General features: G+C 54.0%; 1 protein-coding gene across 1 annotated transcript in view; it reads right to left on the bottom strand.

Moving 5' to 3' along the window:
* Positions 1–9,077: 9,077 nt before the first annotated feature.
* DNAAF9 (dynein axonemal assembly factor 9) overlaps positions 9,078–14,971 on the bottom strand; it is a 101,838-nt gene continuing 95,944 nt past the window's right edge. Inside the window, exons 34-37 of the mRNA XM_040981758.1 lie at positions 14,188–14,393; positions 12,845–12,910; positions 11,651–11,744; positions 9,078–10,813 (exon numbers count right to left, since the gene is read on the bottom strand). Coding sequence (XP_040837692.1) covers positions 10,701–10,813; positions 11,651–11,744; positions 12,845–12,910; positions 14,188–14,393 — 479 coding nt within the window. The 3' untranslated portion in view covers positions 9,078–10,700. The remainder of the gene's footprint in view (positions 10,814–11,650; positions 11,745–12,844; positions 12,911–14,187; positions 14,394–14,971) is intronic.

Consider the following 14,971-nt stretch of genomic DNA (forward strand, 5'->3'; position numbering starts at 1 on the left):
CGTCGCACACGGTCGGCCGGTCGCCGGCGACACACCCCCGGCCGCGCCTGGGTCCTAATGCCGCGCCGGCGCCGTGCCCGCCGGCGGAGCCTCCGAGGGCGGGTCCGCGCGCCCGCCTCGCGCCTTCTCCCGCGGGAGGGCCGCCCGACGCTCGGCGCGCTAACGCCCGGGAGCCCGCGGCGACGGGCCCAGCCGCACAGAACCGGCCCCCTCGGGCCTAAGCGTCGCGGGGTTCAGGGGCTGGGCAGCTTCTGGAAGGAACCTAGAGGGGTCCGGGACCCACAGAGCCCCCAGTCACCGCAAAGGGGCGCGGGAGCGCTCCGGGCATCCCGTTTAAGGGCGCCGCGGGCCACCGCCCTACCTCCCTGCGGCTGGGGGCCTCGCCCGGGCCCCGCCCGCCGGCCGCTCCGCCTTCACCATTCATCCCGTGGGCTTGGGCCGCCAACTCTCGTGCTTCTCCTCCTCCCCATCCTCTCTCCCCCTCCTTATCCTCCTCCTCCAGGAAGCGCGCCTCGACTCACTAGACGAGCCGGCGCGCATTCCCTGGGTCACGCCCTGGCCCGCGGAGCCGGCCCCCCTTCCTGGCTCTGTGGCTTCGGGTTCGCTCGCCGAGCGACTCGTGGCCTCTCTGCTTCCCAAAATGGCCCCGCCACCGGTTTCCCGCCCGGAACCCGGGTCCCCCGCGAGTGGAGCGCGAGCGCGAGCACGCGCCGCCATGGGGAGGGCCGAGGGGGAAGCCTCGGGCAAATGCAGCCGGTGCGATGAGCCGCCGCAGCCGGCTGGCCGGACCAGAACCCGCGGGGCCTCAGGGACCCAGCGACACGCACCGTGGCAGTCTGCCTGGCCCCTTCCCCGCGTCCTCCATCCGCGGACCGGGGCTGAGCAGCCAGAGGGCGAGCCCACCTGCCCGCAGGGTGCCCGGCGCCGCGCCAGAGCCTCCAGTGCGGCCGGCTGGAGGTGAGCGCGCGGCTGACAAGGTTTGCCCTCCCGCAACCGGAGGAGCTAGCCTGCCGGTGCTCCTTGTGGGGAGACGGCGAGGGTTCGGGACTGCCTTTGGGGAGGCACGCGGTGTGTTGGCAGCGGGTGGAATCCAGACTGATCACCAGTGGGGACCCCGCACCCGAAGCCCGCTAGCTCGAGCCCCAGCCTTGTCACTGGAGTGGTGGCATGGACGTTAAGCCGGAGCAGCTGATGCTGACCAGGTTGCCAGGCTGCCTTCCCCCTTCAAAACCACCTTGTGTACCTCTAGTCTCTGCAGGTCGTGGCGGCCTCCCCACAACTCCCAAGCCCCTGGCCCTTATCAGCCGCCTCTTCCCGGAAGCCGGCCTGGGTTAGAGGTAGTCTTTCACTTCACCCTTGGCAGCAGGAGCTCACCGTGACCGTGGCTCCCAGGCAGCAGGAGCCCACCGTGGCAAGCTTCCGGGGAGCCTTGGTGCTTGTCTCTCAGGGATGGCCCTGCCCTTTCCCGGCAGCTCTGCTCTTCTGAGTTCCCTGGAGAGCCTCCAAAGCCCCAAGCCGTACACTGTCACAGGGATCAGAGGCTGAGGGCGAACCCTTGCCAGCTGTGCCCTCATGTGGGCAAGCAACGGGAGGTGCCCAGGCCCAGACACACTTCTCTCATGGGCCTCGGGGTCTCTAGACTTGGGACAGACACAAAACCATGTCTGTTGGGTCCCCTGAGATACCTCACGGTAAATATCTTTTAAAAACTCTTTTTATTGGAAAGGCACATTTACAGAGAGATGGGGAGACAAACTTTCTATCTGCTGGTTCAGACTCCCCAAAATTATCTGCAAGGGCTGGAGCTGAGCCAATCTAAAGCCAGGAGCCAGGACGCTCCTCTTGGTCTCCTATGACCGGGTGGGTGCCCAAGGACTTGAGTCATCCTCTACTACTTTCCCAGGCCACAAGCAGAGAGCTGGGTCAGAATTCTAGCACTTGCAGGTAAAAGATTAGCCAGTTTAGCCATCACACTGGGCTCCAAGATTTATTTTAAAAGCGGAGTTACAGAGAGAAAGAGAAGTCTTAACAAGGAGATCCTTCATGCACTGATTTCACATGATCAGAAAGAGCAGGGCTGAGTCAGATGGAAGCCAGGAGCCAGGAACTTCTTCTGGGTTTCCTGCATAGGTACTTGGACCATCTGCATTAACAGGGAGCTGGATCAGAAGTAGAGTAGCTAGGACTGGAACTGGTGCCCACATGGCGTGCGGAAGTCCAACACAGTGACTTCTGCTGCCTTCTTCAAACCAGAACAAGGATCTGTTTTCTCAGTTTCCACACCCTCCTTGCCCTTAAGCCCTTCTCCCCCTCCAGTGGCTTCTCTGAGTCCCTGCTACCATGCGGGAGGGGGCGCCATCCCCCTTGGCCACTCCTTAGCTCCTCCTGCTGTCACCAGCAGCCATGGCTGCTGCCTGGTACTCCAGAATGAGCTTCCAGATGCCAGAGCCTCAAGTTCGCATGCTCAGCTCCTGCCTTGGTGTACCACTTCTTGTCTCAGAAGCCTTCTTGGCTTATGTGTGTCCCTAGGACCAGCGAGTGGCCTAGAAGATAAGACGCCTCTCGGGGTGCCTGTAGACCGTATTGTAGCACCTGGATTTGAGTGGATTCTGGTTTCCGATTAATGAAGACCTTGGGAGGCACTTAGTGTGGCTCTGCGCATGTGCATGCACACACGTGTACACACACACACACACACCCCAGAGCTCCTGCTGTCTCACAACAATTTATGGGGCCTGTGTTTGAGGTGCCCCATCCCATGTTGGAGTGCTCAGGTCCATGTCCCAGCTCTGGCTTGCTTCCACTTTCTTGCTCATGTGCACCCTGGGAGAGACCTGGATGGGGATCCTCCCAGCTCCCAGCTGTGGCCCAACCTCAGCTCTTGTGGTCATCAGAGGATGAACCAGCAAAGGGTTCATAGTCTCTCTCTCTTTGCCTTTCAGAGACACAGAAATGTTAGAACAATACAAACCTCTTTCCTGTTTTCCTCGGAATCTAGCACAGCTGGCTGGTCCTGCCTGCTGCACTGTCTGGTCCTGTGGCTTTGGCCTTGGCCAGGTCCTGAGCACCCTGAGAGGGGGACAGAGACCCCCTAGTGTGGCACCCAGCACCCTAGTTGATCTGCACACTCGCATGCGGAGCTGGGGAACCCTGGGCAGGAGGGGGCTCTCCTCCCAGTTCATCCTCCACTCCCACTAGGGTCGCTGCAGGCAGATGCCCCTGACTGCTGCCCGCTTCTTCACTCTTCCCTGCAGACATGAAGCAGCCCTCCGGGTGCCTTCCTTGCTTTCCTTGGACCTCTTGAAGCTGCTGGGCAGCTGGCCCTCGATTCACTTGGGGTTTACTAGCCTTAGGGGCTCCTGCTGGCCTGCGATCCCAACCCCTCACCGCTGCAGCTGTGCCACCCCCTTGCTGTTCCTGCGGATAGGGAAGGGGTTGCCCACCCCCAAACCTTCGCAATTGCTCTGTGAGGACTTATCCTGGGTGGATGTGAATTGTGACAGCTCTGTGCCCACTGAACCCACTCCCTGATGGTCTAAGTGGATCGCAACAGCAACACTTGTCTGTCTCCATTTTTTTTTTTCTTCTAATTAAAAAATTGGGGTCTGGCACGGTGGCTCAGTGGCTAATCCTCTCCCTGTAAGTTCTGGGATACCATTTGGGCACTGGTTCCTGTCCTGGATGTTCTGCTTCCCATCCAGCTCTCTGCTTAAGACTTGGAAAAGCAGCAGAAGATGGCTCAAGTTTTTGGACCCTGTAAGGCTGTACATGCTCCCAGGAGACATGTGGCCAGGAGACTCAGCCTTCCTCCCCCACTCTCCTTTAGCCCCTCTGGCGTTGTTGGACCTGTTGACCCCAACAGAGCAGTAGGCCTTTGCTCAGTTGCCCGATCCCCACTGAGATCAGATCTAGGCCCCAGTAACGGCAGGTGGAAGGGTGAGGCTTCTGTGAGTGACAGAGTCAGCCTCAAGGGACCTGCTCCCCTTGGGGACACCACCCTGTGGCCCTCTCTTAGTCTGTACTGACAACTGGGCAAGGTTCCCAGGGCTCTGCCTGGCCAGCAGATTGCTGGGCAAGATCTGGGTTCCAGCAGACAGACGTGGCCTGCAAGTCTAGGAACAAATGCCTCTGTCCTGGCCCCAGAGTGCCCCGCCTGCCCTGTCCCTCAAGCCCCATCACAAATCCTATTATTTGTCACCCTGCTTGCAGTGGCATGCCCTTGCCCCCTGCTCCCTGCCCCATCTGTAGCTCCCGGGCCTTACCACCCAGGTACCTGGGTGTGTGGAGGCCTCTCTCCAGACCACTCAACCCCGAGGGTACAGAGAGGCAGTGGCGGGGAAGGTACCAGGGCCTAGCTAGTTCTCCAGCCCCTTTTGAGTGTCTGATCATGTCTAGTTGTAAGACAAAGAAATTGAAAAGTCTTTTTAGGTAGCAAATTCCATACATTTTTGGTCTCCCTTATCAAATCATCTTTTCCTTTCCTGTTGTCCTTATTTCTGTATTATTTGTGCCTTCATCCAGGCGTGAAATTTCAGAGATGTAAAGTTTCTTAAGAATGTGACAGCAGGTGAGAGGGAGGGTAGAGTGGGAAGTGTCACTAAGCTCCTAGATCTGTGTATGTGAAATACATGAAATTTGTTCACTTCATATACATTTAAAAATTGAATATAAAATTTAAAGTGACACCAGGAGAGGACAAAAACTTAAATGTCTATTAATGCAGAAAGGCAGTGGTAAAACAGGCTAAACTGACACATGTTCACACTTATTCTTGTTTTTTTTTTTTTTTTAAAGATTTATTTATTTTTGGGTCAGTCGCGGTGGCCTAATGGCTAAAGTCCTCGCCTTGAACGTGCTGGGATCTCATATGGGCGCTGGTTCTAATCCCAGCAGCTCCACTTCCCATCCAGCTCCCTGCTTGTGGCCTGGGAAGGCAGTTGAGGACGGCCCTAGCCTTGGGACTGTGCTCCCGTGTGGGAGACTTGAAGGAAGCTCCTGGCTCCTGGCTTTGGATCGGCATAGCACCGGCCATTGTGGTCACTTGGAGAGTGAATCATGGGACGGAAGATATTTGTTTCTCCTCCTCTCTGTATATCTGATTTTGCAATAAAGATAAATAAATTTTAGAGACAATGAGAGGGAGAAAAATGTTCTGTCCACTGGTTCACTTTCCAAGTGGCCACAATGGCCACAGCTGAGCCCATCCGAAGCCAGGAGGCAGGAGCTTCTTCCAGGTCTCCCACGCAGGTGCAGGGTCCCAAGTCTACTTTCTCAGCTTACAGTCAGGGAGCTGGATGGGAAGTGAAGTAGCTGGGACACAAACCAGTGCCCACGTGGAATTCCAGTGCATGCAAGGTGAGGACTTTAGCCACTAGGCTACCACGCTGGGCCCAGTATTTTTTTTAATTGCATCTGCTACTTCGACACCAAATTTATGGACGTGAAGGCAACTTTTCCCACTTTATTATTTGAGCTGCTCAACTCAGCCATGGGAGGCCTGAGAACACAGCAGTAATCTACATAAGTGCATTTATTTTGCTTCTAATATTTGAGGCTGAAAAAAAAGAGTCCTTGGAGTTGTTTCAGAGCATTGGTTTTTTTCCACTTTGGCTTTTTCCACTTTTACTTCAAGGTCATCCCCCTGGTTCCTGTCTAGTTAGTCATGCTGTCTTGTCAATTGTTCTTCAGAACCAGTGCTCCACCTGGCCGCCTCTCCCCTCCCCCACGGTGGTGGGGAGGGACTGGCCTTTATTTGGTTGAAGATCCGAACTTCACACTCCCACGAAAACTGAGGGCGTCTTCCCCGGGGTGCACCAGCTGGATGAGGACAACCTTTTCAATCAGTACTGGAAAGTAGCTAGACCTTTTGATTTTTTCCCTGAAGATGTATTTATTTGAAAGGTAGTTAGGTAGAGGGAGAGACAGATGTCTTGCACTGGCTGGTTCACGTCCCTGCTGGGCCAGGTAGAAGCCTAGCGCCTGGAGATTCATACGGATCTCTCCCAAGTGTGGCAAGTGTTAGACTGGGCACTTGGGCCATCCTCTGTGCTCTTCCTAGACCATCAGCAGGAAGCTGGGTGAGAAGTGGAGCAGCTGGGACACAAACTGGCACTTACTTGGGATGCCAGCATTGCTAGCTTTACCACCATTTCACAATGCTGGCCCCAGTGGCGAGAATGCTCTAAATGTAAGCTTTCTCGTCTCCTGGTTAAAAATCAGCACCACAGCTGGCATGGTGTAGCTAGTTAAGCCACTGCTTAAGACATGGGCATTCCCTTTGAGTCCTGGTTCAAATCCCTGCTGCTCCATTTCTGATCAAGTTTCCTGAAGATGCTTGGTCTTCCATCACGCAGTTGAGACCAGAATGAGGTTCCAGGCTCCTGGTTTCTGTCAGGCCCAGGTCATTGCAGCCATTTAGGGAGTAAACTAGAGAATGTATCTCTTTCTGTAACTCTACCTTTCAAATAAATGAATCTCCTGTCTCTAGACCAGACCAGCAGGAAGCAACACAAAATTCTGAACATCCAGGCACTCGGAGAGGGTCCTCAGGGGCTGTGTGAGCCTGCTCAGAGGGGCATGGGCCTGGAAGCCCGTGGTCAGGCCAAGCACCCCATTCTTCCTGACCACAGGGATTTGGGCAGAGATGGTAATGCAACCAGGAAGAGGTTGGGTCTTGCTTTGGGGATGTTGGCGTCACAGTGGTGGCAGAGAGCAAGCTTACCACCAGGACAGTGGGTAGCCCTAAAGGGCGGCTAGAGAGCCCTCTGGTGGGCTGCACGTGGGCCCCTGAGCTGCTTTGTGGGGACTGTCCCCTCTACTCCCACAGCAATGACTATGCCGTCATTCCTGGTGCTAACCTCAAGAGCCTCTACAGGAAACCTGCTCTGACTCACTTTTCATGTCTGTTCATTCCCAAGCAAAGGGGTCCCAGCTCCTGCTGTCAGCGGCACTCAGGTCTCTGTAGTCCTGTCCTTGCGGTGGGCTTCAGGGTTGAGAGCCCCACTGAGGCCCCCAGAAAAGTTCATCCAACTGGCCCCTCACCCCAGGAGGCACAGCAGCCAGCTCCAGCCAATTCCAGACCCTGGACGTCAGGTTAGATAGGCAGGAGGCTGGGGGGTGGGGACCGGGGAGACAGAGGAGGGAGATGGAGCCCCCACCTGCATTCCCCAGGGTATCAGGTCCCTCTCAGGCAGTTTTGTATTTGCTTTGTGAAACACTAAGTGATCTCCAGAACTTCCAAAGCCAAGATTCCAGCTCCAGGCCAGTCAGCAGAGACTGTACACCCCTCCCCAGGACACTTCCCCTCTGCCTCCTGGTGTCACAGGAAGTAAGGTCATTTTGTGTCCCCTGCAGGGAGGATCAGATCCTCCTCTGCTTTGCTGGGGGAATATGAGCTACCCCGTGCCTGGGTGGAAAGGCCTGGCCAAGGGCAGTTAGGCCCGCACCACCTGCGGTAGAACAGTAAGACAGGGGTGTGGTGTGGTGTGGTATGTGTGTGAAGGCAGGGGCGCCATTTGTCTGCCATCTGATCAGCTTAGAACTGACCATGCCAAGGCTGGGCACTGGGTGTGTTGGCGTGAAGGCTCTTAGAGTACTTGACAGGACTGAGGGCAGCGGCTATGCCACCCGCGCCAGCCTGGAACCCCTGTGCCCACAGCTGGCTTCCTCGTGCCTGAGGCCCCTGGAGTGACCAGTACAGACAGTTACCAGAGCCTTGCTGATTCAGTGATTGTTTATTGGTCCTTAGCATGACATCTCAATTACCAAGGTCAATTTCACATACACAACCGCTGGTAAAAACATGTAAAATAATATAAAAATAAATTGAAGGCTACTTTTATATATTTACTGAATTAAGTAGTGTAATAAATACTATAATAAGCAAAAAAGCTTCATTCACACAATTCAGTTTCACTGAAGTTACAGTAGTGTTTGTAAATATGAGTTTTAAAATTTAAGTTACAAATATTAAAGCACTGAGAAACTAATATAAAAGTGAATTTTGGCACGTAAGTGAGCTCTTCTGTCATTAGTATTTGACAAGTCAGGACCTTGCAGAAACCCGACTATCCAACTAGGCCGGCAGTATGGCCAAACACTGACTTGTTTACAATCTTTGAGTTCAACTTTTCCCTTTTGAGAAGCACAAAGAGCAACCCAGAGCTTATTACTGTGCAAAAATTCCCCAACACCCTAGCAGAATTTTGGAGGTTCCTTTCCCTTGCAACCCAACGGGCCAGTGTCCAGGTGTGAGGGCAGGCGGCCCCTCGGGCTCAGTGGGATCCTGTTTTTCTACAATTTCTGCCTCTTCCTGCCAATCAAAACCAGAAAAATCCTGCATCAAAATAGACACAGTTCGTAACTTCAGCGACTTGGACCTTATCTCATACACTCCGGTGATAGGATACACTGAAGCTGCTAACAGGGAAGCTGGCAGAGGCATGCAAGCCCCTGGAGGATGGCCACCTGTCCCGAGCCCGGCCCCGCGCCCTGGCTGGCTCTCTGGCATCTACTCCACTGTGCCATAGCTCTCCTCTTGCTCCCCTGCTGGGGGAAGGGGGAATCAAGAGGATACCAAAGTCACAGTCAGAACCAAGAGGCCTGGCAGGTTTGTAAAGAGGCAGTGCAAGGAGACACTCCTGCCCCCTCCATCCTCCAAGAGTTCACATGCATAGCTGCTGCACCTCCTCACCAGGGGTGCAGTGGGCACCCCAGGAATGCCCTCTCTCCAATGTGCCCCTTCACGTGCCCAAGAAGGCCAAGGAGCCTTTTTTTTTTTTTTTTGCTTTTGATACTTCATGTTTTGATTTTTTTTTTTTTGAATCACAGTTTCATTTGCAAGTTGAGGTAATCACATCACAGTTTCCCCCTGAGGGGAGAGGGGCAGGATGGTGGGCAAGTGGTGAGAGAGCATTTCCAGGGTTAAAAGGGAGAGACCAGAGCCCCAGGCAGCACGGTATGTGCCGTGGGAGGCCCTGCTCATGGGCAGCTCCAACGGATCCCCCTTTAAAAACTCTTGTGTAGCAGCCCCACTGGCAGGGAAATGGCTCAAGCTCCCAGAGAGCATTTTTACCCTTGAAGGAAATGGCCTGTGCTTCCCACCCCCACCCTCCCCTTCCCATCTCCCTTTTCTAAGGCTGCTCAAGTTTGAGTTTTTAAAAAGAGCTCAGTAGAGCTGAAGGAAGCTACAGTAACACATTGCTTAGTCATCAATTGCACTTGAGACTGCCAGCAGGAGGCAGCCCTCGGGACACGAGGCCTCTGGCCAGCCAGAAGCTGGTTCCGAGGGCTTCTGGAGCTGGGTCTGGAGCACATGGGTTTCACAGAAGCCTTCTGAGATGCAAGGTTTCTTACTTAACAGTGAGTTTTGTTCTTTTGGCTTCAAATACAAATTGTTTTTTCAAATATAACTGTTTTCTCCAATGCAATAGTACCTTACTGACAAACCCTTGCACACAGGCCTGACTCCATGTGCTCTATCCCAGCACTCCTCTGGGTCAGGGGCCTTTCTCAGACCCCCTCTACATTACTGGACATTTTGCTGGTTTCACCTATGTGCTTCTTCCTAAGGCATGCAAAATACTACGTGAAATTGCAAACACGTTTGCAGTGTGGGCGGCTGGTGCTGCAGCCCTTGCACACATCACCTAAGGAGCACTGCCTGTGGCCCCCGGCCCCATGGCCCCACAATCACTGCGAAGGTCAGGCAGCGGCCACAGCTCAGGTCCCCTCTGCTTTACAGCTGAGCTGGAGACAAAGCCACTGGAAGGAATTTTAACTTAGAAGCTAAAATTCTCTGAAGTCCCTGTCCTGAGGAGCCGAATGAGGCCAGGGCTGCCAATGATGCTTTGAGGGCAGGGTGCGAGGTTCCCGGAGTTTGGAGCTGAGAGGCAGGCCCTCTCTGACAAGGTTGGAGCTGGAGACCAACAGTCCACAGGTGACCAGGCCCCAGAACCAAGCCTTGGCAGCTGCAGTGCAGGCCCCCCAACACAAGGCAAGGTGTGTGTGTGTGGGAGGGATGAGGGGGCGGGGACCAGGGCATCAGGCTTGTTCATGTCCCTGAAGTAGGAAATCTGGGTGGTCGTACAGGCGCTTCCAGAGCTGTCAAAAGGGATGCTTATGTCAGCTGGAGAGACATGTGCTTCTGGGAAGCCACATGCTTCTCCCTCAGTTTTGGCTGTTGAGAAATCCCTCATTTGAGAACAAGCTGGTGGTCTGGGCCCAGGCAGCCCGTACTGGGCCAGGCCAGCTGGCTCCTTGAATAGGAGGAGCCTAAGTAGGGAGGATAGCTCTCCCCCTAGTGCTGTGGGCTCTCCAAGGGCAGCACCGGGAGCCTGAGGCCTGGCCCGGCCCCCCAGCTGGAAGGCAGAGGAGGGATCCTTCTAATTTCCAGCAGCTCCTGGGGCAGGCCGGTGCTCCCACAGGGCCTCAGCAGTCAGCAGAAGGTGCCTTCAGCAGGGGGCCAGAGTCTGGCGCTGCCAGCTGCCAGCCATGGAGTGGCCAGGCCCAGTTGCTCTTCTGGAAGAGGCCCCCCTCCCCACTACCAGGGGTGCAGGTGATGCTCTTCAGCGCTGTAGAGAGAAGAAAGCGGACACACACTCAAGGCAGCACACAGAGGCCAAGGAGAACGAGTCCAGCCGCCTGGGGACCTGTTGGGTCCTCTCAGGGCAGACACTGCCGGAGCACTGCCCGGCCTCCCTCTAGGGCTTCTGCTCGAACAGGTCATGGTACTCCTGCTGCTCCAGCTCACGGTTATACTTCTCGATCTCCCGGTTGGCTTCTTCCACATAGTCGTTCATGAACTGGTCCATGACTAGTAGCTCATTAAGAAAGATAGCATTGAGTCTGGATGAGGAAGAAGGGGAGGAGAGGGGGCAGAGAGGTGGGAGCTGCCTCTGGCCCCGAGAGGGCTGTGGATGGGTGAGTCTGGGACCTACCCCCAGGTAGGTGCCTGACAGGTTCCTTTTGCATCCTGGCAACTTTCCAGATGAGAAGAGTGCCAGGGTGCTGACGTGGGGCCCTAAAAGGTGTAGTGGAATATATATACCGTGCAGCTTTCAGCAGCACATGGTGAAGTCCCCGGTCATACATCCCACTCTATCCCTCTGTTCACAGATAAACCTCAGGATCTCAGCATAGAAATCAGGGTGCCATGGCAGCTACAGACAAACCATAGTCCAAAGAATAACATAAGAGAGAAAGTGGTCTTCAACAACCTCTCTCTCTCTCTAATGGACTTCAACAACTTTTCTCTTCTCTTTTCTTCTCTCTTGATTTGCCTTACACCAGACTGAGCACTTGGTTCAAATACTGGCTACTTTGTTTCAGATCCAGCTTCCTTCTAATGCAGACCCTGGGGAGGCAGCAGATGATGGCCCAAGCACTTGGGTACCTGCCACCTGTGTGGGAATGAGGGCTGAGCTTCAGGCCTTTGGCTTCAGTTGTGGTTCCTGTGCGCATTTGGGAAGTGAACAAGTGGATTTAAGTTCTTTCTATCTCTATATGTCAAAATCAAAAGCCCACCTTAATGATTGGTCCTGTGCTCCCAGCCCAGTCTGGTCCACAGCTTATGGCAGCCCAGCAGACACCCAGGGCACACACAGGACTCCATCCCCACACATTCCAGAGGAACCAAGCTTGGCAAGGATACGTGGGTGAAAATCAGTCTTGTCACCAAAGAAGTTAACGAACTGGGTGCCATTATAGAAGTAGCCTGCAGGCAATGGGTCCAGGTGGCGTTTTACCTGTAGGGAGAGTCTTGTCAGAATTATCCAACCACTTTCAATCATTCCCTTAGTCACTGGAAAACAATCAGGCCCAAGAGCCTACTCTGCAAGGTGGATGAGCCAGGGAATCAACAGTTCCCAGCAACCCTCAGGGCATGATTGCTGGGCCAGGAGTAAGGAATTCTGGGAATTCCCAGTAAAGTTTGGATTGCTCCTGACACTCCTTTATTGGCTCTCTCCCCTCGCCTTCCCTCCTTCCTCCTCAGTGTCTCCTAGAATCACTTTTAAAAATAAACTATGCAATAACAAAAAAACAAAGCCAAAAAACAAAAAAAAAAAAAAAAAAAAAACAACCCAAAAACCAACAACTACACAAACCCAAGTCTTCTGTGAAGGTCTGCTTTGAGGGGAACACAAAACAAGGACTGATTCCACACCCCCCTCAATAAAAAGGACTGATTCCCGAGGCCATACCTTGTTCCCAGGGCACCCATGCTGTCCAGGCTGGCTGTGAGGGTGTCCCTGGAGTCTCCTCCTGCTCCCCACCTCCTCATCACTGAGACTTAGGAGTCCTGGGCCGGGACTCTGTTTCTTTTGGCCTTTTGCTCTCAATTCCCCAGGAAAAGGCTCCAGTTGGGTTGGGAAGGCTCACCAAGACCCTCACACCCTGACCTTCAGATTCCACAACCTGCCGCTCCACAACTGCTTCCTTGATGCTGCCTTCCTTCAAGATGTAGCAGGTGAGCATGCCACAGTACTCCTGCTGCCCACTGCAGATTTGTGATGTGCTTCTGGGGTTTGGGGCTTCCCTGGACCTCGGGCAGTTTATCTTGGACCGAGGTCTTCTGTGTGCTGTTTGGACAGGGAGGCCATGCAGGCCTCAGTATCTGTTCCTCCCACAGATGCTGGTCCTCTAGCTTAGGTGCAGGCCACCAGGAGGACTTCTGCTCTCTTCTCCCAGAAGCGTGGGGCTGTGTCTATCCAGATTCCTTCTGTAACCAGCCAGAGGGAATCAAGACTTCCAGCATGCCCTACAGTCATTCCTGGGGTCAGAATCATTTATGCAAGCCTGGAAGGATGGCCTGAAGCTACTGAGGACAGGCCAGGGCTGGACTCACGTGGATGTTCTTGATCTCCTGCTGGGTCAGCATTCCTCTGGTCTTCAAGGCTTTCCTCTGAGGCTTCTGTGTAGAGATGCAGGGAGGGGTTGCGCTGCAGCACAGCCAATAACACTGGGGTGGGCCAGGGCTCAGGGACCCCGCGGAAGGGAAGGTGGATGAGATGTCCTGGTTTAGACAAGATAACCTGCCCCCTTGTCTCTTGAGGAGACAATTTTCTTTTTAAAGTTTTTATTAGAAAGTCAAATATACAGAGAGGAGGACAGACAGACAGGAAGATCTTCTGTCCATTGATTCATTCTCCAAGCGGCCACAACAGCTAAAGCTGAGCTGATCCAAAGCCAGAAGCCTGGAGCCTCTTCTGGTCTTCCACTCGGGTACAGGATCCCAAGGCTTTGGTCTGTCCTGGACTGCTTTCCCAGACCACAAGCAGGGAGCTGGATGGGAAGCAGGGCTGCTGGGATTGGAACTGGTGTCCTTAAGGGATCCCAGCATGTACAAGGCGAGGACTTTAGCTGCGAGGCTTCCACGCAGGGCCCAGACAACTTTCTTGCCCCAGAGCCCTGTGAGACAGCAGGCTGTAAGCAGAAAGGAGTCCCAGTGCTTTTGCAAATGAGCATGGTCGCTTATGACAGGGCCAAGAGAGCCTGTGGTCCCACAGTTAGGTATCCAGGAGCTTCTTCAGTGAGGCAGCCAACATCTCAGCATAAGCAAAGGTCCCCGCTGAGCATCCATGGAAGATCCAGTCCTAGCCAACTCTATTCCCAGAATTTGGGGACAGCCAGTCCCCTGTGCTGAGATTTATGCTAAGCAGCTTAGCTCCCCTAGCAAAAAGAGAACCATGTTGGCCCAGCAGCGGCTCCAAGTGCTTTCCTCTCACATTCAAAGTTCCCTTGGGGAATTGGAAGGGTCCAAGAGGGTGAATTCAGGGGAAAGCATCATGAGGTAGCAGATGGGACTCTCAGAGCCAGTGGGATCCCAGAAGTGTAGTCCTAGCTATGCTAGCTTTGCTTGGGCAACAAAATGCGCCCGCTGGGTCCAACGTGGTAGCCTAGTGGTTAAAGTCCTTGCCTGGGATCCCATATGGGTGCTGGTTCATATTCTGGCTGCTCCACTTCTTATCCAGCTCCCTGCTTGTGGCCTGGGAAAGCAGCAGAGGATGGCTCAAACCCTTGGGACACAGCACCCTCATGGGAGACCTGGAAGAAGCTCCTGGCTTTGGATCGGATCAGCTCTGGCTGTGGCAGCCACTTAGGGAGTGAACCAGTGGATGAAAGATCTTCGTCTCTCTTTTCCACAAATCTTTCCAATAAAAATAAACAAATCTCAAAAACAAAACCCACCTGCTTAGCTGACTGCCGCAACCAGTCCTTGACAGTGTCTTCCTTCAGGGAGCAGCCGATGAACACGAGGTAGCATTCCTGCTGCCCGCTGCCATCTTGGGGTGTGCTTCTGGGGTCGGGCGGTGGTGTGGGGCCCTCCAAAACTGGAACGATGCTCAAGGAATTCGCCAGGGTGTTGTGACAGACCTCCATGACCCTCTCAGAGTCTGCAAGGAGACCACACTCATGGGATCCTGTCCCAGACAGACAAGGCTATGGTGACTGTGACAATGCAGGAGACTGGGCAGGACTCACAAGAAAACTCAGTCACAGGAGCTGGCATGATGGTGGCAAGTAAGAAAGAATGAAAAGAGGAAAGAGCAGTGAAAGCTTCTAGCTTAGCTGTTTGGAGAACTGATTGTGTACTAGTAACCTGAGTGGGGCTGGTGCTGCATAACAGGTTAAGTCTCCATGTGCGATGTCGGCAGCTCCCCACTACTGTGCCGGGGAAAGCAGTGAAGCATAGCCTGAGTACCCAGGCCCTTTGCCTGACATGGGAGACTTGGAGGAAGTTCCTGCTCCTGACTTCAGACCAGCCTGACTATTGCAGCCATTTGGGGAGTGAGCCAGTCAATAGAAAATCTCTCTAACGTTTCCAAATAATTTTTTAAAAGGGAGAATACAAGAGCAAGAAATGATTTATCGGCTGGAGGAGGCATCTCATTTTTGCATCTATCACATCTGAAAGACTATAACACCTAGGAAGGAAGACATCTGTGGAGTAGGGAGTTGAAGCAAAGAAATG

This window comes from Ochotona curzoniae, unplaced genomic scaffold (assembly GCF_017591425.1).
Source record: "Ochotona curzoniae isolate NIBS_2020 unplaced genomic scaffold, NIBS_Ocur_1.0 contig_3520, whole genome shotgun sequence".
NCBI lineage: Eukaryota > Metazoa > Chordata > Mammalia > Lagomorpha > Ochotonidae > Ochotona > Ochotona curzoniae.